A 22,052-nucleotide genomic window follows, 5' to 3' on the forward strand; every position below is an offset into this window, starting at 1 on the left:
CAAGGGAAAACGAAAATAAACAGGATAAATAGTAGATGACTAGCTATTTTTTCGCATCTTTTTCTTGTTCACAGTGGAAGTAACATTTTACAAGGCAGCAATACAATTACACAAAGCAACCACCTCTATGATACATGAATTACGACAGCGATCTTCAGGATTATATACTCAGCAATGATATGTGGGGGACTCAGTCCTTTTCTATCGTAGAAAAAAATGATACACCCTAAACGAGGAAAAATTTATGTAGGAATACAATAAAAACCCAGCACTGCCCACTCAGAACTGGCTCTTAACAAGGAATAAAATACAATAAAAAACCCACCCCGGAACTGTCTTTGCATCATGATAACATCCTTCTACCTGCTTCTGGCTCAATGTACAAAGGGCAACTATTGGAAAGCCCGAACTGCTCTGCATCATGATGAATAGACCATGCGCCTGCAACCTCCAATATCCAAATCTGATCCTCTGAAAGCATCTTTTCTGTGGAAGAATCCCCAAGTTGCCTCAAGCCTTCAACTTTTCAAGAGGATAAGTATCTCCATGGAACTCTCTGAATGGTGTCGTGCTATGTACAAATCACTGGAAATCCTACATGTTAGCATGAGCCTGGAAGTATAGCAAAATAATCGAACTATATTCTAAATCCAAGCGAGAGAACCTCGATCGTTGGCAACTTGAGGACGTCCTCTAGTTGGTGTAGGTGGTCTGTTAGCATTTAGCTCCTATCCCAACAGTTGTAAGAGTGATTAGATACACATCAAAGCAAAGAATATGCGGGTCGAAGAAGATCTGGAAATAACAAACCTGCATCCAAGTGTCCTCTATATGCCGCTCAGGTGAAGTTTCAGGAGATGTTGCTGGTGGCAGCGGGTGAATAAGTTTTGGAACCACGACAAGATCTCTACCCAATACCAAGATAGCACCAGCGTTATTAGCAGTACCTGTAGAAAGGAAAAAAAAGAACTCAAATATTTTGTATAAAGATAAATCATACATATAAAGTAGAAAACCTCCAAACATCCAGAATTTGTAACATCATACCACAGTAATTAGTGGCTGAAAAAAGTGTAATTAAATGTCCCTGAGCAAATCGTTCAAATCCATCCATCACACATTCATGCGCCCGGACTATCAGTTGAAGATCATTGTTGTTGCAGAATTCCATCACACGATCAGGCTGCATATGCAAGCGCTTACATTAGTGCGACAGGAAATGCTAGAGAAACTACATCACACCAAACACCCCAGAGACAGGCAGTGATATCTCATATTCAAGCACCACATAAACTGAAGTACCAAAACTCCAGTTCAGAAAACAGACAAGTGACTTCAAGGACTTATGAGTTCAACTGTCTCGAATGAGCAGGGGCAGAGCTACCGGACCAGACGAAATTCCAGTAGAATTTTGGAGGTGTGTGGGTAGAGCAAGCTTGGAGTGGCTGACTGGGTTGTTTAATGTTATTTTCAGAACGAAGAGGATGCCGGAGGAGTGGAGGTGGAGTACGGTGGTTCCGTTGTACAAGAACAAAGGTGATATCCAGAGTTGTAACAGCTATGGGGTATTAAATTACTGAGTCATACCATGAAAGTTTGGGAAAGGGCGGTAGAAGTGAGGGTGAGGAGGACGGTATCTATTTCAGATAACCAGTTCAGGTTCATGCCAGGGCGTTCTACCACGGAAGCTATCCACCTTATTCGGAGGATGGTGGAACAATTCAGGGATAGGAAGAAGGATTTGCACATGGCGTTTATTGATCTGGAGAAAGCCTATGACAAGGTTCCTAGAGAGGTTTTATGGAGGTGCCTGGAGGCAAAAGGTGTGCCGGTTGCTTACATTAGGGTGATTAAGGACATGTATGATGGAACTAAGACTCGAGTTAGGACAGTGGGAGGCGACTCGGAGCATTTCCCGGTTGTTATGGGGTTACACCAAGGGTCTGCGCTCAGCCATTCCTTTTTGCCCTGGTAATGGATACACTGACACACCATATTCAAGGGGAGGTGCCATGGTGTATTTTATTTGCTGATGATATAGTGCTGATTGATGAGACGAGAGGCGGCATCAGTGAGAGGCTGGAGGTTTAGAGACGTCCCTTAAGTCTAAGGGTTTGAAGTTGAGCAGGACTAAGACGGAGTACCTAGAGTGCAAGTTAAGCGCTGAGCCGACGGAAGCGGGATTGGACGTGAGGCTTGATTCACAAGTCATCCCCGAGAAGGGCAGTTTCAAGTACCTTGGGTCGGTTATTCAGGGGGATGGGGAGATCGACGAGGATGTCACATACCGTATAGGGGTTGGGTGGATGAAGTGGAGGTTAGCGTCTGGAGTCTTGTGTGACAAGAAAGTGCCTCATATTCTCAAAGGTAAATTTTATAGACTGGTGGTTAGACCGGCCATGTTGTATGGGGCTGAGCGCTGGCCAGTTAAGAACTCACATATCCAAAAAATGAAAGTAGCTAAAATGAGGATGTTGAGGTGAATGTGCGGGCACACCAAGATGGATAAGATTAGGAATGAAGTTATTCAGGAGAAGGTGGGTGTCGCCCCCATGGATGACAAGCTGCGGAAAGCAAGGCTCAGATGGTTCGGGCACGTCCATAGGAGAAGCCCAGATGCGCCGGTGAGGAGGTGTGAGTGGCTAGCTTTGGTGGGCACGAGGAGAGGTAGAGGGCGGCCTAAGAAATATTGGGGAGAGGTGATCAGGTAGGACATGGTGAGGCTTCAGATTACCGAGGACATGGCCCTAGACAGGAAGTTGTGGAGATCGAGCATTAAGGTTGTAGGTTAGGAGGTAGTTGGGAATATCTCTACGGCGCCGCAGAGTGAAGCTAGTCTGTTAGGACTTAGTCTTTGACTGTTAGTGGTTAATGTTGAGTTCACACTACTCTTTCATTCCTCTTAGTGATGTGCTGTTATTGTTTTGCTTTTCACTTATTTTCTGGTTCTGGTGATGCTGTTCTTTGTTCTATGGTTTCTATTGATGGTACTGATAGATTGCCTCTTTTTGCCTTCTTTTTGTCTTCTTGAGCTGAGAGTCTTTCGGAAACAGCCTCTCTACCCCAGTGTTCAGAAAAGCGAGCGCTTCGTCGCTTAAAGCGCGAAGCGACTCGACGCGACAGTGTGTCGCTTCCAGCTCCTTAAGGCGACGCGATCTGCAGAAGCGCACGCTTCACTGGAAAAAGCAACAAAGCGAGGAAGCGGCGAAAGCGATAAAGCGATCGTTTTTGTGAAAAAAGCGCAGGGGGCCTTTTTAAAAAAAAACTTTGGGTCTCAGACAAAACAGACCCTAAATTGACAAAAAACCCCAATCCCCTTCTTCGACCAAAAACAGAGGCCTCGACCAGTCGCTCTTCTTCTTCTTCAGTCGACAAAAAAAGCTAGGGTTCCATCTTCTTCTTCTTCAGTTGCTCGACCAGTCGACCTCGAAGACCTTACCCAGGTAATTCTTCTCCTTTCTTCTTCAGTTCTTCTCATTTTTTTCTTTTTTCTTTCTTCTACTTTCTTCTTTAGACCAGTCGACCAGTCGCTCTTCTTCTTCTTCTTCATTTTTCTTCTTCTTCTTTCTTTCTCTGTTTCTACTTTCTACAGTCCAGAACAGAGCAAGGAACCATTTTTTCTCTTTTTCCTTTTCGTTCGATTATTATATATCAGCATATATATTTAATTATTATATGTATTTCATTTATTATTATATTTCAGCATATAAAATTAAATTATTAGTATATTTCAGCATATAAAATTAATTATATATATATGTATTATTTTTAGTTTATGTGATTTTTAAATGTATATTTCAGTTTATATAATTAATTATTATATATATTATTATTATATGTATTTTCAGTTTATTGATTATGTTTTTTTTCTTATATCTTAAATAATAGGGATATTAAAATGTCTCAAAGTTCGAAAGAGAAAGACCCGGCTTGGCAATATGGCGAGAGAACTAATGAGAAGAATATAAATGTTGTATGCAAGTTTTGCAACAAGATTACAACGGGTGGCATTTATCGCTTTAAATACCATCTAATTGGTGGCGATAGAAACGTCACAAGTTGTCCGAAATGTCCACCGGAGGTGAGGGAAGAAATAAAGAATTTTGTTGAGAAGAAGAAGGAGCAAAAAAATCAAATGGTTCATCAACCAATGGTGGCCAATCTTGATGATGATGATGATGATATTGAAGAATTGTCACTTCCAACAAAACGGGGAAGAGATGGGTCAAGCCATGGATCATATACTAAAGGTCCTATGGATTGCTACTTCTCAAAGAAGCCGGGAGCAAAGGGCGGTGGAAAAGATGTACAAAAAATTGCTAAAGACATTTTGAGGGATCGTGCGGTTAGAGCTTTTGCACGATGGGTCTATGATGTCGGGCTCCCCTTCAATTGTGTCAACTATGACACTTTTGGAGACTTTATTGAGGCCGTTGGTCAATACGGACCTGGAATGAAGCCTCCCACTTACCATGAAATAAGAGGTCCTTATCTAAATAAGGAAGTGGAGGAGACTAATAAAATTGTTGAGGAGCATAAAGTTGTGTGGAACAAGTACGGCTGTTCCATTATGATGGATAAGTGGACGGCAAGAACGGGGAAAATGATTATTAATGTGTTGGTGAATTCTCCCCGGGGAAGCTTGTTTCTTGAGTCCATTGATGCTAGTGACTCATCCACTGACCACATCAAAATGTTCACCTTGTTTCAGAATACCATCGAAAAGATTGGTCCAAGCAAAGTTGTTCAAGTGGTCACTGATAATGCAAGTGAAAATAAGAAAGCAGGTGGCATGATTGAAGGAGCGTACAAGAATGTCTATTGGACTCCATGTGCGGCTCATTGTATCAACTTGATGTTCGGGGACATTTTCAGGGAAAAACCCTTCTCTACAGTTTTTGGCCAGGGCGTTAGGTTACATTCTTATATTTCTCAGCGGCCCTTGTTATTGAATATGATGAGAAGATTCACCATGCAAAAAAATTTGGTGAAACCGGGCAAGACAAGGTTCGCCACTGCTTTCTTGACTCTGCATAGTATCCACTGTCAAAAAAAACAATTTGAGAAAGATGGTCACTTCAGAGGAATGGAGCAAGAGTAAATTTGCAAAGGAAAGTGCGGGGAAAGAGGTTGCACGCATTATTCTTTCTTATTCTTTTTGGAATAATGTCCTTCATGCTCTTAAAATTGGTGGCCCTTTGGTTAAAGTTCTCCGTTTGGTGGATGGGGAGCAAAAACCATCAATGGGCTACCTCTATGAAGCTATGGATAGGGCCAAGGAGACTATTCAAGCATCATTCAGTGATGAGCAGAAATATGCAAAGGTCTTTCAGATCATTGATGCAAGATGGGATGAGCAACTTCATAGACCTTTGCATGCAGCTGGACTTATTCTGAACCCATCACTCTTTTATGAGCAGCATGAGAAGAATTCATTGGCTAAAGAAGTGTGGACAGGATTCCATCAGGTTGTTATCAAGTTGAACCCAGATGAAGACTTGCAAGAAAAGATAGTAGATCAGCTTGCTATTTACAAGGCAGCTGAAGGACTTTTTAAGCTCCGACTTGCTATTAAACAAAGAACGACGAAGTCGCCAGGTGACCAAGTGTTTCTATATTTTATAGCTCTAACTTCAATGTATTCTTTATACTTATTAACTCTTGAACATTTTTTTTGACTTCTATAGTTGAATGGTGGGACCAATATGGTGTAGAGACTCCGGAGCTACAGGCTTTCGCCATCAAAGTTCTAAGTTTAACTTGTAGCTCATCTGGATGTGAAAGGAACTGGAGTGTTTTTGAACACGTGAGAAATAAAAAGAATTATTTCGTATTTTGAGATAAAGTAAATTATATCTCAATTGTCCAAACTCCTACTAATTAGTTGACACATCTTTTTTGCAGATTCATACAAAGAAAAGGAATCGACTAACCTTGAAGCGCCTCCATAATCTAGTGTTCATAAAATACAATAGAGCATTGAGGCGTCGCTACAACCACCGCAATATAATTGATCCAATTCTTTTGGACAATATTGATGAGGCTAATGAGTGGCTAACCGGAGTCCCCGAAAATTGCGAAGGTGAAGAAGTATTTGAAGGCGACTCCGATTTCACTTGGGGTGATGTTGCAGTTGGTAGTGGAGTTGGGGAAGATCCTTATGGTTTAAGGAGATATACTCCAAGTTCAAGCTCTATTAGGAAGGGAAAAGTGTGGCTACTACAAGTCGATCCCTATCCCTAATTGATGAAGATGAAAGTGATCATGAAGAGGAGGGGGAAGAAGAAGATGACGAGCAATATGAAGATAATAGAGGAATTCAAGATTTTGACAATCTTGAAGAAGAAGAGTAGAAGAATAAGATGTTGATTCTAGTAATTTAGTAGCTTTGATTTTGCTTGTCCTATGGTTTGTGGATGGTTTGTGGATGATTTGGTGGTACCTAGTACCTACTTTTTAAGTATTTAAATTGAAGTTTTTGATTATTTATAATTTTACATTATGTTTTTTAAGAATTGCGCTTCACTTTAATAAAGCGTGCGCTTCGCTTTTGAAGCGAAGCGAGCCCTTGTCGCTTTTTTGCGCTTCGCGCTCTCAAAAACACTGCTCTACCCCTCGGGTAGGGATAAGATTTGCTTACACACTACCCTCCCCAGACCCGGCCACTAGTGGGATTTCACTAGGTCGTCGTTGTCGTCTTGAATGAAAAGAGCTTGGACATAGAAGTTAAAAACGTCCAAGTTACAAAGATGGAAGGGCTGCAATTGCACAAAACAAACTCAAGAAAATGACAGTCCATACAACGTCAAAAGTGGAATAAGAGGGCAGATGGAGCAATCTTAACTTTATGTTTGAAATATCATATCTTTCTGCACTGGGCCCTTTTAAGTAACTACAGTTAACTGATAAGAATGTTGCAGCTTCCCAAAAATAAGAGACAATAGGTGGAAGAAAACAAAAAATTCCACTACCCCGAAACAAGATATCAAGAGAAAATTAACTCCCTGAAATTGATACGGAATGAAAATTACTCACCCCAAAAGTGACCAACCCTGGACCTCTTGCATTTGGTCTTAATCCTTCAACGCTATCATTTTCTGTTGGGTCAGACCTAGAAACACACACTGATGTGAGAAAATATGAGTAACTAAAGTCAAAGAAGGAAGCACAAGAGAAGACAGAGACTAACCACAATAAATCCATAAGAACAATTGAGCCAGCATCCATAGTGATAGGACGCTGAATATTTTCTATTTGTTCAACATGATTAATTGACCTTCCAATACCACCATGCATACAGATTATCTTTTTCTCGATTAGTGCTGCCAGAGGAAGCCAGTTGAACAATCTATTAAATCGATGCCATGCCCAAATTCCATCTCGCTCACCCTGTTGCATAAATGGACATCAGTATCTAGCTTGACAGGAAGGACAAGCTTCACCCAGTAAATCATAACATACCATCCGTTCGATGCACTCAATTCGAAAGCCGAAAAGCGCATTAATATCTGCAGCTTCATGGTTCCCACGAATTAGATGTACATTGAGGGGATACTCAACCTAAAGCATCAAGTTATGATCATCAAAATCACAGAGTAACTAAGAAGTTGAAAGCATACAAACATCCAGATATAAGAGTACCTCTAAAGCAAGAAGAATTAGACACAAGAGGTACCTTTAAAGCAAGAAGAAGAGTTATCGTTTCCAAACTGTGCTGGCCCCTGTCAACATAATCTCCTAAGAAGAGGTAGTCAATATACCTGGTATTCACTTACCAAAATTAGTATCAAATTAGAAGAACAAATCTTGACACATCAAACTGATCTAAGTGATAGATCAATCCAAAAAATGGTACAAGTCTGCGGGAGTCAGAATGACATGAGAGACAGCAAATAGACACCAAGAGAATATTGTGACAGCCTCACCTGGACCAAGTAAAGCGTCGCTTAGAATATAAGTTTTGATGTATATAGGCTACATAATCTGCTACATGGGATATTTGGTTATGCAACATAACTTTTACGAAGAGGTTTCTCATCTTTTCCCTTTAATTGAAGACAACAACAGGATTTTACAATCAAATGGTTCCATTGCACAAAATCACAGTATATGGCGGAGAAACACAGCCAAGATGAGAAAGTACAATTATTATTCCTAATTTGAGCAATTGGGGATAATTCGGACCTTGTAACAATATGAATTAAAACAGATTTTCAGATGGGTCGGATAATGGATTTGGGCAAATGAACCGGGTGTTTTAAAATGTGTATTGGCCCTCCACTTGTTGATTTTAATGATTGGTCCGGGTCCCTTAACGGCTGATTGGTATTTGTGTTCAAATGTGTAACGGTAGGGCTATACACAGTCGAATATTCAAATGGAGGGTAGACATGAAAAACTCTCAAAAGCAGAGGGGTAAATATGACCGTTTTCCATAAAATCAATATCAGAATTCTGATAGCCGTATCGAGACACCAGACAGTTACAACAACAAGCAAACTGCGACTCCCGCAATTTTCAATCAAAATATCCTTTCAAAACAAAAAGAGGGTAAATCGAAAATATACTGCAATCCAAGGAATTTATGCTGTCAAAAGGCTTGGACAGAAAATAAAACAGGTAAAAGCAAGATTGAGTCAAGGCACTTACGATATATCCCCAGCAGTCGATGGGGAACCATACTCATCGAAAAGACGCATAAGATCCCCAAATTGCCCATGCAAGTCACCAAATATCTTAATAGGAGCCCTAAGCTGTAAAACGCTAGGTTCACTCGCAAATATCCTTTCGGCACTGTCACAAAGATCAGCCATCTCATTGCAGTCCAAGAAAAATTGCCGCCGAACAGGCGGCTTCCAGCCACGAGGCTTCAAAAGATGGGCAATCACCTGAAACAGTAAGGAAAAGAAATGATATAACTAACAAAATGCAGTTATTTGTCTTCATACGAAAATAACTGCTTAAGTTATAAAGATGATGGCAGTTACATTTAGCACAGAACAGGTAAGTCTCTGCTTGAGATTCAGAATGGACTGGTTACCCTGATTGCATCAATGCAGTCCAATATACTGGATCTGAACAACGCAGCAACTTATGTAGAAAAAGTTATGCACTAACTGCAAGCAGTTTACCCTTTTTACTTGCATGAATAACACATCAGCCGAATAATGGTAAGCCACACTGTGGCATGTAATCAGGCTATGCGTCTAGAGACAAATCATTTACCTTTTTGGGAACACTGTTGATGGACATTTGACGATCCAATAGTTTTCTTGCTGCTGTTGCATTTTCTGGGGTTCCATAACTGACTCGCCTGCCTTCATTTTCGAACTGATCAATCGAAAGCTGTCGTACCATGCCACCAAGAGCTCCACCAGTCTCTGCAGCTACAACCACCTTCAATGCATTAAGGCACATCATTAGTCAACCTTATGAGCACCAAAACTAACATAGCATTAAGGATTTGAACACTGACAGCACGGTGATGTAGCCGGACTCCAGCTGGGACAGAATCGGGCTTGATCAAAGAAGGCGTCTGTTTTCCACTTGGCGTTGCCTCTGCTCCACGATCCCTGTCTGGAAGTTCAACTTCTCCATTACCTTGTTGTCGAGCTTTTGCAGCTGCTAGGGTGGCAGTAATAGCCTCAGCTTCTGCGGCAGAAGCCTCCACTAGATATTCAACACCTTTGATGAGTCTCCTGCAAAACAAACCACAAGATAGATCTTTAGAAACATTCATACAATTAGCATAAAACAGATAGCAGATGCTGTTGTTCCTATGCAACTGCAAACTCACCGAGATCCTTGAAGCGTCGCATTTTCAGTGCTTATATCAGAATATGTATCACCATTTATAGGGGGTGCAACAGGAGTTCCCAGTACAACTGAGCCATCATTAACTACCTCAGGGTCTGTTTGCCTTGTTCTTTCATCACCAAACCCATACCTTCCTGCTATCCTCCCAGCAGCTGCAGCAGCTACATGTGAAGCTGCACTAGTTGTTTCAGCAGCGGCCAAGTCTTCGGCAACAAGCAAGTCATCTAGCAATACCCCTGAGACAAAACACAGCAGGACTAAACTTGTTGCAGGAACCAGGAAGTGATCTGAATAACTTCTCCCAAGGCATTTTCATTACACTTCTTTTTTCTTACAGTTGGAAACGTGCAACAGATATATTTGAGGCTAAGTATGATTTTCACATCTGACAGAGTAACATGGTGACTCAAACCCACAACGGTAAATGTTGGAAGTGGAGGGTGCTTTCCACTTGAGCAGCCTCTCTTCTTTTATGACCGAAAAATCCATTTTGAGCCAACCCTCTAGGCTAACTGCAGCCTTCAAGACTCGGGGATGATGGGCATGCCCCTCTAACCTTCTCCACTTAAATACCAGAGTTAGTTTGCTTGGCGCAAGGCTCGAACCTATGACCTAAGACACAAGTCCTTCAACCTTTGCCAATCGAGCTACCCTCTCCACTTAAATACCAGAGTTAGTTCGCTTGGCGCAAGGCTCGAACCTATGACCTAAGACACAAGTCCCTCAACCTTTGCCAATCGAGCTACCCTCTCTTGTCTGGCCTCAGTGCAGTTACTAAATTTTTTTGAACGGAGAAAGTTGTTCATCTACGTGCAAACAGGACTTATCAGTATGAGTTTGCACCACATCATTACAGCTAAAGTGGACCAGTGCTAAAACTCTTGAATGAAATCCTTTTACACCCGACAGGAAATATGCCCTCTATTAATTCAGCACTTGATCTTAGCCAAAAGGCCAAGAAAGGTATAATAATAATAATACAGTACTTGAAAAGTGACAATGTGAGTTTATTTTTCAGTGATATCTAATTACTGAGTCAGATAATTTGTTATGCACCAGTGGCAGGATTAGCGTTAGACCGATGAAAGACAAAGGAACCAGCATGAGTGTGCGTCATGAAAACCTTTATTCTAACAGGCTATATGCACACTAAAGAACGGGATTTAGCTATGAATGCCTAAACCATAGCACATCCTGAACCAGCCCTGGAGCCGAAGAAAGAAGATACTTTTAGTTAGTTTACAATTTCTTTTTTCACAGTTCTGGCCAGCTAGTTACTTTACTATTCCAAGAAAAAGTAAGAATGATTGTCATTTGAAATCAAACTTGAAAGCAAATATAAGAGCATTGATTGATGTCTATCTTATAGTCTTACCACCACGCAGACCACCATAAATAAATATCAAGTCACCAACAGCAGCAGCCGCGTGTCTACAACGTCTGGTCAATTCAACTGCAGCATCTCCCCCAGCTGCATCTGCACTGTATCTGCCAGTTCTAGGACTAGTGACAACAGACTTCGTGTCACACCACACTCCTGCGGCAGTATCAAGAACTGCCAAAAGGGGGTAAAGCACCATGATAGTGAGGGATGAACATAACAGTGCAAAAAGTGTTATCTCCACTATGTATCGACTAAAAGTAAAAAATACCTGCTATACTAGATGAATCCTCCACCATGCGTCCACCACCAAGTGCCCCTCCAGATACATGGAGCCGAGCATTAACAAAAACCTATAATATCAGAACATTATTGATAATTGATAAACACCGTATCCATGTGAAAGTATGCAGTTGATCAAAGGAATGAAACAAACACGTACAGCAGCATGTTGATATCTAGAGGATGGTGACACACCAGGAGCAATGGCCCATTCCCAGCGCCCATCTCTATGCTTGGCAAGTCCATATGCGCTGGCCAGTGGCTGTGGATGAACAAAGCAGTGGGAAAAGTAAGTACAAGTACAATCAACCAATGAGCGCAAGAGCATACGAGGAAGTAACAATTTAAAAGCTCAGGGCCCCATCCAATTAACAATTATACCAAAAGAAGATGAAAGAGCAAACAAAAAACAGAACTCTTGAGTTCATCACTTATGTTACATGGATCTTCAAATCTGTTTTGACGAACCCATGTCAAACAGGTGTAGTAGAGGTGTGGATACTTTTGGCTCTAAAGAATACACTAAGAATACCAAAAACCAATACTGCATCATTGCACTATAATCCCCATAACCTTTTAAATATCCAACTAAACCGATTAAATGGTGGAAGTTGAAAACACAGTTTTCTGAAGTACCATCAAACCATGCTGCATATACTTCCTTAACCTCAAGCCCCAGACATCCATTATTCATTAATCTCAAATCACTAATCCGCTCCACCACTCAAATTGCTATTGCTATGTTTAAGTGGATGAAACTCAACACAGCATCATCGTTCCCTGACAGTTTCTTGGGCATAGAAATCCGGAAAAGATAGTTGCTAAGTCTGTTATTTTTAAGTGAGTTAGCAAAAGAGTACAAAAACAATAGTTGGAAGCATCTAAAAGATGCTATGTTAACAAGATATCACATCAAATTACAATGCTCAACACAAACTTCAGAAAATACAAATCATAGAAATCTCTCTTTTCACTCTTATGTCCTTAATTTATAGCAAAAAAAAGGCTTTGCAATATTAAGCTTAAGTTAGAGGAAATGTCTTTAGAAATGTAGTTTGAGAGGCAAACGTCATAACCTACTGAAAAACAAATAAAACAAAAGGTCAAAATGATATGAGATTTCGATCATAAGTTTTTGGCAAAGCATTTAGGGACTAAGGTAGGACTTTACGCTCCTCTAGTTACTAGCAAACCTCCCCTTATTTTATGGACCACATAACCCTATTTTTGGTCCTCTCTCCCCTTCCTTAACTAGCTTCGCACTCATATGCCTTTTATAAACCAGAAAGAGACAACAAAAGTACGTACAACCAATAAAACAGAATGCTCTAGATGAAAATCAGCTTTCTCTTCAATAAACAAATCCACCAATGGATATTTCTAAAGAATGAGAAGAAGTCACATCTTTTCCACAATATTAAAGGTTATAACAAAATCAAACATTTAGTTGAGCAGGCATTCTGGGAAACAAAGTTTTGTAATCTGACAATTTCTTTTTACTATGTCCTTAAGATTTTACTGCACATACAGCCAATTGTGAATAGATCAAATCTTCTTCTTCTCCTTTCACAAGGTTCTTGGGTGGGGATCATTTTTTTGGCGATGAACTTTTCCCCAAATGTAAGGCTAGGTTCTACCACGCATAAGTCAAAGCGGCAAAGTAGAGGGGCTGCAGACTAATAGGGTATCACCAAGCAGAAGGTTGCAGGGATCATGGAATAAGGATTGTGTTAGGTACAAGAGAAGGGAAGGGTGAGGGGAAGACTGGCACTGGGAAAACGGTTTCTCAGCAGAGGTTGGGCAGATGGGTAGATCAGGGAGAGCAAGGTGGCAACACAATGGAGTACAACCAAGGTAGGGATCAAGAAGGCTAGAGATTAAAGAGATCTGCAGAGTGCAATCATGAGACGTGAGGCAAAGCTAGAAAGGTGAGAGGACATGACGAAAAAAGTGAGGTAATAAGAAACGCACCATTCTCCATAGAAATAATAAAGGAGTATATTTAACAAAAAAGGGAAAGATAAAGAGCTCCACCCAAGTTTATCCATTAAAGCGATTAACCACTAAGTAGGTACATGAAATGGGAAAAGTGAAGCACCTCCAAACAGATGGGCTAATCAATTTGGGGCAGAGAAACAGAGGATGTTCACATAAAATGGATACAGGCATAATTAGGTAAACAAAGGTGTCCTTGTCTAAGCATTTTTTTCAAATTCGACACTCAATGTAACAAACCATTAGAAAAGAAGTTTGCATGCACTTGGCCGATGAGGTAGTTTATCTCACATATGAATGAGGCTGCAGAAAAGACAAGTAAATGAATAAAAGACTCCCTCCTCTAGCAGTAAAACTTTATAGAAGAGGTGATTCACATAATAAAATACGAGAATGACTCTATGTGAGGAAATGGAAATAGAAGAGGAGTCAGAGAAGGAGAGAGAAGGAGATAGGGCGAGACAAAGAAAGCATCATCTGTTCTAGAAAGAGAACAATCTTCCTAGCGATATATCCTTCAAACTTTTAAGTGCAAGTAAAAATGCTAATGATAAAAACCGAGGGAACAAGTAAATCAGTATAAACTCCATCATTTTTTTCTTATTGCATCAGAAAGCATGCTTCGCTCACCACACTATTGGCATCCCTTCCTCCACAAAGCAGAAGAAGACCATCAGATCGCGCACTTGCAGTTGCGTACCTAGCCAAGTAACAAGACCAGATTAGGATTTCATTACTTTACTGCACACTTGGACCAGCTTAGATTCACAAGAATTTATCTTCAGTTGGACATCACCAGAGGAAACTAATGAGAATACACAAAGAAACTTCAGAAATTAATGAAGATGGAAATGTGTAAAATGCACTCCGACAGCTTCAGTTCAACAAACAGCACAGTCTAACAAGACTTTGCTCAACAAAATGCAGAAGTTTTGAAAAAATAAAGAGACCAACATATGCTCAAACTGTAACAACTGTTCGTCAAATAACCATCTTCAGATAAGAAAAGAATGTACGTTCCACTGCTTGAGTCTTTGTATGTCATGTTTATGTTTCAAAATTGGTGTCCGGGCCATCGAGCATGCAGCTAAACTAATCAACCAGACAACCTGCAATATAAGCACACGTAACGAAGACCTGCCAATAATGACTACAGCAGCTGGGCTCTCAGTAAGTGTAGTAGCGAATTTTGAACCTGAAATGACCATATTGTTATCCTAATTCCTATGCCTCAACCAAATTCCCTAGAAGACAAGCCAAGGTATATCTTCTTTGTTTCATTGAATTCTTTATTTTCTTATAGGTCAGCGAAAAACTTATAAGAAACATCACCAGAAGGATTAACTTGTTTTCTTGACATCGAGAACTCGTACCTGTACTTCACTATTAAAACCTCAGAAAAGGAGCTCCCCTCATAATGTATGAAAACAGAAAAGTAGGTGCAAGAAAATATGCTATTCTAGAGAGATGGCAACTCCACCAGTAGCAACTGAAACTGACTTGAAACCAAGAACATGCCAGCGAGGTGCATAATGGAGCCACTCAACCATCAAATAGTAGCAATAGTTTGTGGAATTTCAAGTTTTAGTTTCCTAAAATCATACCAGGGCAACATTTCCATCATATCTACCTCTTCAAAAATAAGGACTTATCCACGGCAATGTTGATACCAATAATTCAGTAAATTTCTCTTTTTTGAAGTCAATGTCGTATGTATATCTTTACTGAAATAGTCTATACAGTATGGTTTTCTGAACAAGGCTTAAGCACAATAACAACCACCTCCACTTCCGAAAACATCATATTTTTTTGGTGTGATTTATGAAGTCAACAATTTATTGATTTTTCCTGCACAACAACAACAACAACAACAAACCTAATATAATCTCACAAGTGGGGGTTGGGGAGGGTAGTGAGTACGCAGATCTTATCCCTACCAGGTGAAGGTAGAGAGGCTGTTTCCGATAGATCCTCGGCTCAAGAAAAGGTGAAAAAGGAAGAGAAAGGAAGAAGAAGAAAAAAAAAAGAAGAGAAGGAAGAAGTAGTATATAAGATAACTGAAGCGCGCGAGATCACAGGACGTAATAGGGATCTAAGAATATGAAAATACAAGAGTACTACTAATACAGTAATACTACCGGTAAAGATAGAGGAAACTCTCGATTACCTACTAACTTTCTACCCTAATTCTCAACCTCCACATCCTCATATCAAGGGTCATGTCCTCAGTAAGCTGAATCAAGGCCATGTCCTGCATAATCACCTCTCCCAGTACTTCTGAGGCCTACATCTACCTCTTTTCAGACCTGCCATGATCAACCTCTCACACCTCCTAGCAGGAGCATCTGTACTTCTCCTCGTCACGTGCCCGAACCATCACAGCCTTGACTCCCGCATCTTGTCCTCCACAGGGGCCACTCCAAGTTTATCCCAAATAACTTCATTTCTAAACATATCTCTCCTGGTATGCCCACACATCCATCTTAGCATCCTCATTTCTGCTACTTTCATCTTTTGAACATATAGGAGTTCTTAATTGGTCAACACTCAGCCCCACACAGTATAGTTGGTCTAACTACCACTCCGTAGAACTTACCCTTAAGTCTTGGTAGCACATTCTTATCACATAAAATACCGGATGCGAACCTCTATTTCATCCACCCGCTCCAATACGATGCGTGACATCCTTGTCAATCTCTTTGTTGCCTTGGATTATAGATTTGAGATACTTCAAACTACCTCTTTTGGGATGACTTGAGTATCAAGCTTCACATCCACGTCCGCTACATGAGTCCCATTACTGAACTTGCACTTCAAGTTTTCTGTTATAGTCCTGCTCAACTTGAAATCTTTAGACTCCAGGGTCTGTCTCCAAACCTCCAGCCTTGTGTTAACCCTGTCTTGCATCTATCAATCAGCACTATGTCATCCGCAAATAAAATGCACTATGGTACCTCCCTTGAATGTGTCAAGTCAACACATCCATCGCCAAGGCAAATAAAAATAGGCTAAGAGACGATCCCTGGTGCAACCCCATAACAACTGAAAAGTGTTCCGAGTCACCTCCCACAGTCCTCACCCGAGTCTTAGCACCATCGTACAAGTCCTTAATCACCCTAGTGTACACTACTAGAACATCGCTATACTCCAAACATCTCCACAAAACCTCCCTCGAGACTTTATCGTACGCATTTTCTAGGTCAATGAACACAATATGCAAGTCTTTCTTACTCTACCTATAATGCTCCACCTATATCCTCACCAGATGGATAGCTTCCGGAGTCGCTCACCCTGGCATGAATTCGAACTGGTTCTCGAAAATAGACACATTCCTCACCTTGACTTCCACCACCCTCTCCCAAACTTTAGTAGTGTGACTCAACAGCTTGATACCCCTATAATTGTTGCAATTTTGGATATTATCCTTGTTCTTGTACAACAAAATCATCATACTTCACCTCCATTCTTCTGGCATCGTTCTTGTCTTAAAAATGACATCAAGCAACTTAGTAAGCCAATCCAAGCATGCCCGCCCGCGTTCTTCTAAAATTCCACCCGGATTTCGTCTGGCCCAGTCGCTCTACCCCTGCTTATCTTATGCATCGCCCCCTCAACCTCTTCAACCTTAATACACCTACAATACCCAAACTCACGCAAACCCCCTCCACATTCAACAGTTCATTAATACTTTGTTGTCCTCGTCTTTGATGCACTTCAATTGGTCCGTCACGAGCATTCCTCTCCCTCACCTTGGCCAACATGTACAGCTTCTTGTCCCCGCCTTTGCACCCAAGTTCCTCATACATAAGTCCAAACCCAGTAGTCTTAGCCACCGTAACCGCTAACTTCGCCTCTTTCTTTGTCTTCTTATAACTCCTGATTCGTCCTTTTCTCCTTGTCTGTGCTCTCCACTAGCTTCACAAAAAAAATTGTGTAAATAACAAATTCTCTGCCAAGAGCATCAATCATCAAAATCACGTGCACTCCAATATGTTAAAAAATGAAAAATAAAAACAAGAAGATTCCACTAAGTTGTGTGATAGTATTTTCAACTCCTTCGAAACGCTCGGTGGTTCTCTTCTTACCATATTGTCCACATGAGTGATCTCCTTATCCGACTCGTCCATTTGAACTGCCATCCTACCATCATATCTCTAATGGTCTAATATATCAAACATTTCGAGTGTTGGAAGTAAATTTATATTTTGACGTGTCAAATGTTCGAAAGCTTCAAATACAAGGAAGTGAACAAAATGTTGACAGAGGATCAATGATACGGTAAAAAGCATGTGACTTAAAATGTAAAAAAAACTTTTCAACTTTAAAATCTTGATTTGAAGGAACTATTTCTTAAACATATAACTATTTGCTCTACTCTAAAGACAACACTAGAAAAGGAATGTCATTTTCCTCACAAGTCTTTATTAAGTAGTCCACGTGCTTTATTTACAATACGTGTAACACCTCTTGATTCTTTTGAGTGTAGCGAACAAATTCCACGCATAGTTATCTCATGTCAACATTAGTATGTATGGAAAAGAAGTTAGTGTTACACACCAGTAAAGTTAAATTGAAAACTCTTGTTTTATAGCCGAGAAATCCCCGAGGGCTAGTGACACACAATTTGAGATTAGATAGATAATGCCCCCCTAACATTCTCCACTTAAATACTAGGCTTTTGTCTGCGCCAGATCTTGAACCCGTGACATGTGCCTAATCCACACATCACGTGCTGCATTAAAAGCTACATTTAAATCTCATGGAAAATATTTTTGAGTAAATTATCAGTTGGAATAATTAACCAATATAACAACTCAGTCTTAAAATGAAGCTAGTTAAGTCAGCTACATGAATTATCACTATCCGAATTGCTTCGCTTCGACTCGTTCTATTCAATATTTAAAAAAATATGTTATCTAACACTAGAAGGCTCTAAGTTTCAAAAAGTAACAAACTTCTAACATTAATAAAAGACTCCAAAATTTTATTGAACCTAAAGTGAGCTTACCAATATGACTAAGCCTCAATCCCAACAAATTGGTATCACATATATGGATTATTTTCTTTCATTATGACCTATTTTTCTCGAAGTCTGCATAAATTACAATAGATTCTACGTCTTTGAAACAACTTTCTTCAACGTGCATCTAGAAGTCGATGCAGGACATGACCAAACCATCTCAAGTGATCTTCTCTCATATTGAACTTGCAACTATAACAAGCTTAATACTTCTTTTTAAAAGTTAAAAGATCTAAGCAATTTCCCAATATAATGTCCCACACAAAGTAATTCTTTTTTTTTCCGGGAGAATTATAACATTGTATTCATCAGTACAAAATGTACTGGCAACAGCATTTACAAGCTACAGCTCCTTGTGTATTTTACAAGGCTTCAATGAGTTGCTAGTATCTTCAAAACATTTGTTGTTTCTTTTCCTCCAGTATTTGATAAGTATGGTTTATATCAAATACAATATGGAATATCTTTATAACACCAAAAGCATATAAAAAACAAAAGGGAGCTGTTAGCTCTCCTCAAAGGATTTTCTAAACGCTTAAGTATCGTATTTCTTTCCTTTCAAATTAACAAGAAAAGAAAATGCGGAGTGACCTACAGCTCTTTATTTCATGTATCCAGCTTCTTTATCCTCCAACCAGTCGAGGACTTTGCAACTGTTTCAGGTAGCGTTCACATAGTGTTGAAAATGAAAAGGAATAAAGCTAATAACTCTATCCCAAAAGTGCAACAGAAGATGGTTCACTTCCCGCATACTTTATACACAAGCAGCACCAACGAACTACGATGCAATTTCATTTCCTTAAATTATCTGCCAAACTCGGAAACTGGCCAGTTTTTTTAGATGTCAATGATCCATCATAATTCTAATAAGCCAACACATACTTTTATAAGCCAAAGAAATAAAGACACCCCCTCCCTTAAGAAAAAAAAAAAGAATAAGCTGGAGTAGTGGATTTGGAACTCGGGTATACATAACAAAATCATCACGATGTAGGTATCTCAAGAAATGACCATGAGGCGTTTTCTTTTATGAATAGAGTACAAAAGATCAGGTGCATTTTCTTATATGGATAACCCCACAACCAAACCACGGAAAAGGAGCCCAACAATAACTCTTTCCCACTTTGATCCCTTGGTGACTTGAAACTCCAACCTTGTGGTTGGAGGGAGAGTCACCTGTTGGCCATCCCTCCCTTGTCAATTATTCTTCTAAGGAATAAATCATAACCAAACAGTCACTGAAGACTACCACTGTTTACCACATGCTACTTCTTCGATTGATATGTACAAATAAATCTTCAGGTTCTTCACCATGAAATAAAAAACATAAAGTTCAAAAAAGCAAATTGAATACAGTCAAAAGTAACAAGAGAATATGAAAGTCATGTACAATGAGGAACTAAAATACACATCTTCAAGAAAGAGATCATGAAATTTACATGCAAGGAGGTGGACCTTCACCCTCAGGTTCTAATTTGCGCCATTCATATGGCTTGGCAGCTGTGTCCAAAGCCCAAACATCCGCTAGAGGCCGTTTTCCTGAAAATAATGGATCAACTTTTTATTTCTTAAACTTTAAATGCTTAAAAATGGGGAGGGTTTTTTCACGGGACTGACCATCATTTCCACCAATAGCCATGAGATATCTTTGCCCTACCAAAGCCATGACATGGCCATAACGTGGCCCTGGACCAGGTCCTTGGACCACAACCCTGAAAAGATCAGAATTATTTCAGTAGTTGATCAGCACTTCCATATTTCACACTTCACCAGATACATCACGTTCATTGCAACTAAGTCATTACTTGAACTGCTAAATGCTAACCTGTGCCATCGTGGGCGTTGTTGTGTAAGGTCCAGAACATGAAGATCCTCAGCGGACAAACCAGCTGGACCAATTCCACCCTGGGATGGATAATATCCAAAAAGTTAATATGGCAATCTACAGGGGCTAAATACAAATACTATAAGTTTAAACCAACCTGAATAACAACCATGGTTCCAACGGCTGTAGCAACATGAGCAGCCCTTGGCGTGGGTGGCTCTCCTATAGGAGTCATCCTGTGATTATTAAGAAACAGAGACATACTTTATCCATTCTCAGTAAACCACAAAATAGAGAGTAGCTTATCAGTGACACCAATAACCACTTACCTAGACCATTTATTTGTCAAAACATCATAGCAGTGTACATCAGCTGTAGCACCTGCTAAACCTGCAATTAAGATCTCTTCTATCAATTGATTATTATACAAAAATTAAATTCTGTTTCTTTTTTTATGCATAAACATTGTATTCAGAGGTTTTCTGAGACCAGTAAAAATCACTTCACTCGTTGCATTTAGTCTACACAACTGGAAAGTATACCATATCCTAATCAAGTCCAAAAATTGCCCAGAAAAAAGGGTACAAGTTGGATAATTAGGAGACTTCAAGGAAACATACGAATTCCAGCACTTCCAGCAGAAGAAGGAGTCCCTGAAGCAGCAGAATTCCCTTCAAGCGCAGTTGCACCACCAAAGAGAATAAGCCTGGGACCACTGTAATTGGGGCTACCCTCCTCTCCAACCGCCGGTACAGCCGTTAAGGTATGCCCACACCTCGGCCCTGGACCATCCTCCTCCTTCTCTAGAACAGCGTGCACCACCGAGTACGTCGGAGCACACCTCGGCCCCACCACCGGAGTACTGCCCTGCTGCTGCTGAGAAGTTGCCGGATGCTGCTGATCCTGAGGAGTCTCCGGCGGAGATCCTCCAGCAGATGACTGGCCGTTTAGCTGCTCCGACGACGCGCCGTTATTCTGATCGTGATCGGATTCCGATGACATCGCTGAATCCACGTCCATATCCCCCACCTCGAAACCCTAGATTCTTAAGCTTATCGGAGCTCCAATTCTCAACCATGCGCATTTCGGATCAACATTTCCAATCCAATTCAAACCCTAAATGTCGAAAATCACAACTTCAAATCCTCTGATTCAAACACATCCAAATTTTACGAGTTTCTAGGTTTTTCTTCTCTCTCTTCTTTTCTAAAGAAGCTTTAAGGCGGTCGACGAATACCAATCCGAACAGTTTCTCTCTCTTAAACTCTCTCTTCTCTGTCCAACCCTCGATCACTCATTCCTCTCTCTCTACAAATATTCAAATGTATGTATAGGCGCACATTTAGATATATCTATCTGTATCTATAGATTCATACGTATTTTTCTGCACATAAAGTATCTCTGTCTCTCTCATCTGTCTAATGGCTATGAAGAAATCTGACTATAGTGGACTTTATTTTTACCTCTTAGGGTACAAGTCCTGAAGCGAGATTTACACTGTGTTTATGAAGATCGTACAAGATATTACAGCATCTCGTACAGCTGCTTTAACGGTGATAACCGGTTCCGATTTCAACGGGAGGGTTTCCCTCGTTGATTGGGTGAAAAAAGAAGGATTTAATGAGACGCGCAGGATCAGCGCGTGTGGAGATGATTGAAAGTAATTCAACCTGACAAATACATATGGGATGAGAGCTGGCTTTGGCTAAAGATAATATTCATGATTGGTTAAG

The 22,052-nt window shown here is 40.3% G+C and overlaps 2 protein-coding genes across 3 annotated transcripts; one reads left to right on the top strand and one right to left on the bottom strand.

Moving 5' to 3' along the window:
- Positions 1-18: 18 nt before the first annotated feature.
- LOC107804871 (serine/threonine-protein phosphatase BSL3-like) lies at positions 19-21,850 on the bottom strand. 2 transcript variants are annotated; one of them, XM_016628820.2, is made up of 22 exons: positions 20,940-21,848; positions 20,649-20,709; positions 20,477-20,555; positions 20,320-20,399; positions 20,112-20,206; positions 19,934-20,033; positions 14,105-14,174; positions 11,640-11,741; positions 11,469-11,550; positions 11,192-11,371; positions 9,797-10,052; positions 9,476-9,698; positions 9,226-9,396; positions 8,650-8,888; positions 7,676-7,760; positions 7,462-7,560; positions 7,190-7,389; positions 7,036-7,111; positions 1,048-1,183; positions 811-947; positions 665-728; positions 19-585 (listed from the first exon to the last, which is right to left on the bottom strand). In XM_016628820.2, exons 1-22 carry the CDS (start codon positions 21,337-21,339, stop codon positions 572-574), a joined length of 2,949 nt encoding a protein of 982 aa, XP_016484306.2. In that variant the 5' UTR covers positions 21,340-21,848; the 3' UTR covers positions 19-571. The 2 variants fall into 2 exon arrangements, with proteins under 2 accessions (XP_016484306.2, XP_016484299.2); XM_016628813.2 differs by having other exon boundaries at positions 19-728; positions 20,940-21,850.
- On the top strand, positions 5,067-6,258 carry LOC107785328 (uncharacterized). The gene is made up of 3 exons (XM_075219431.1): positions 5,067-5,598; positions 5,688-5,806; positions 5,905-6,258. Exons 1-3 carry the CDS (start codon positions 5,070-5,072, stop codon positions 6,241-6,243), a joined length of 987 nt encoding a protein of 328 aa, XP_075075532.1. The 5' UTR covers positions 5,067-5,069; the 3' UTR covers positions 6,244-6,258.
- Positions 21,851-22,052: the final 202 nt, after the last annotated feature.

The sequence above is a fragment of the Nicotiana tabacum genome, chromosome 8 (genome assembly GCF_000715075.1).
Source record: "Nicotiana tabacum cultivar K326 chromosome 8, ASM71507v2, whole genome shotgun sequence".
Classification (NCBI taxonomy): domain Eukaryota; kingdom Viridiplantae; phylum Streptophyta; class Magnoliopsida; order Solanales; family Solanaceae; genus Nicotiana; species Nicotiana tabacum.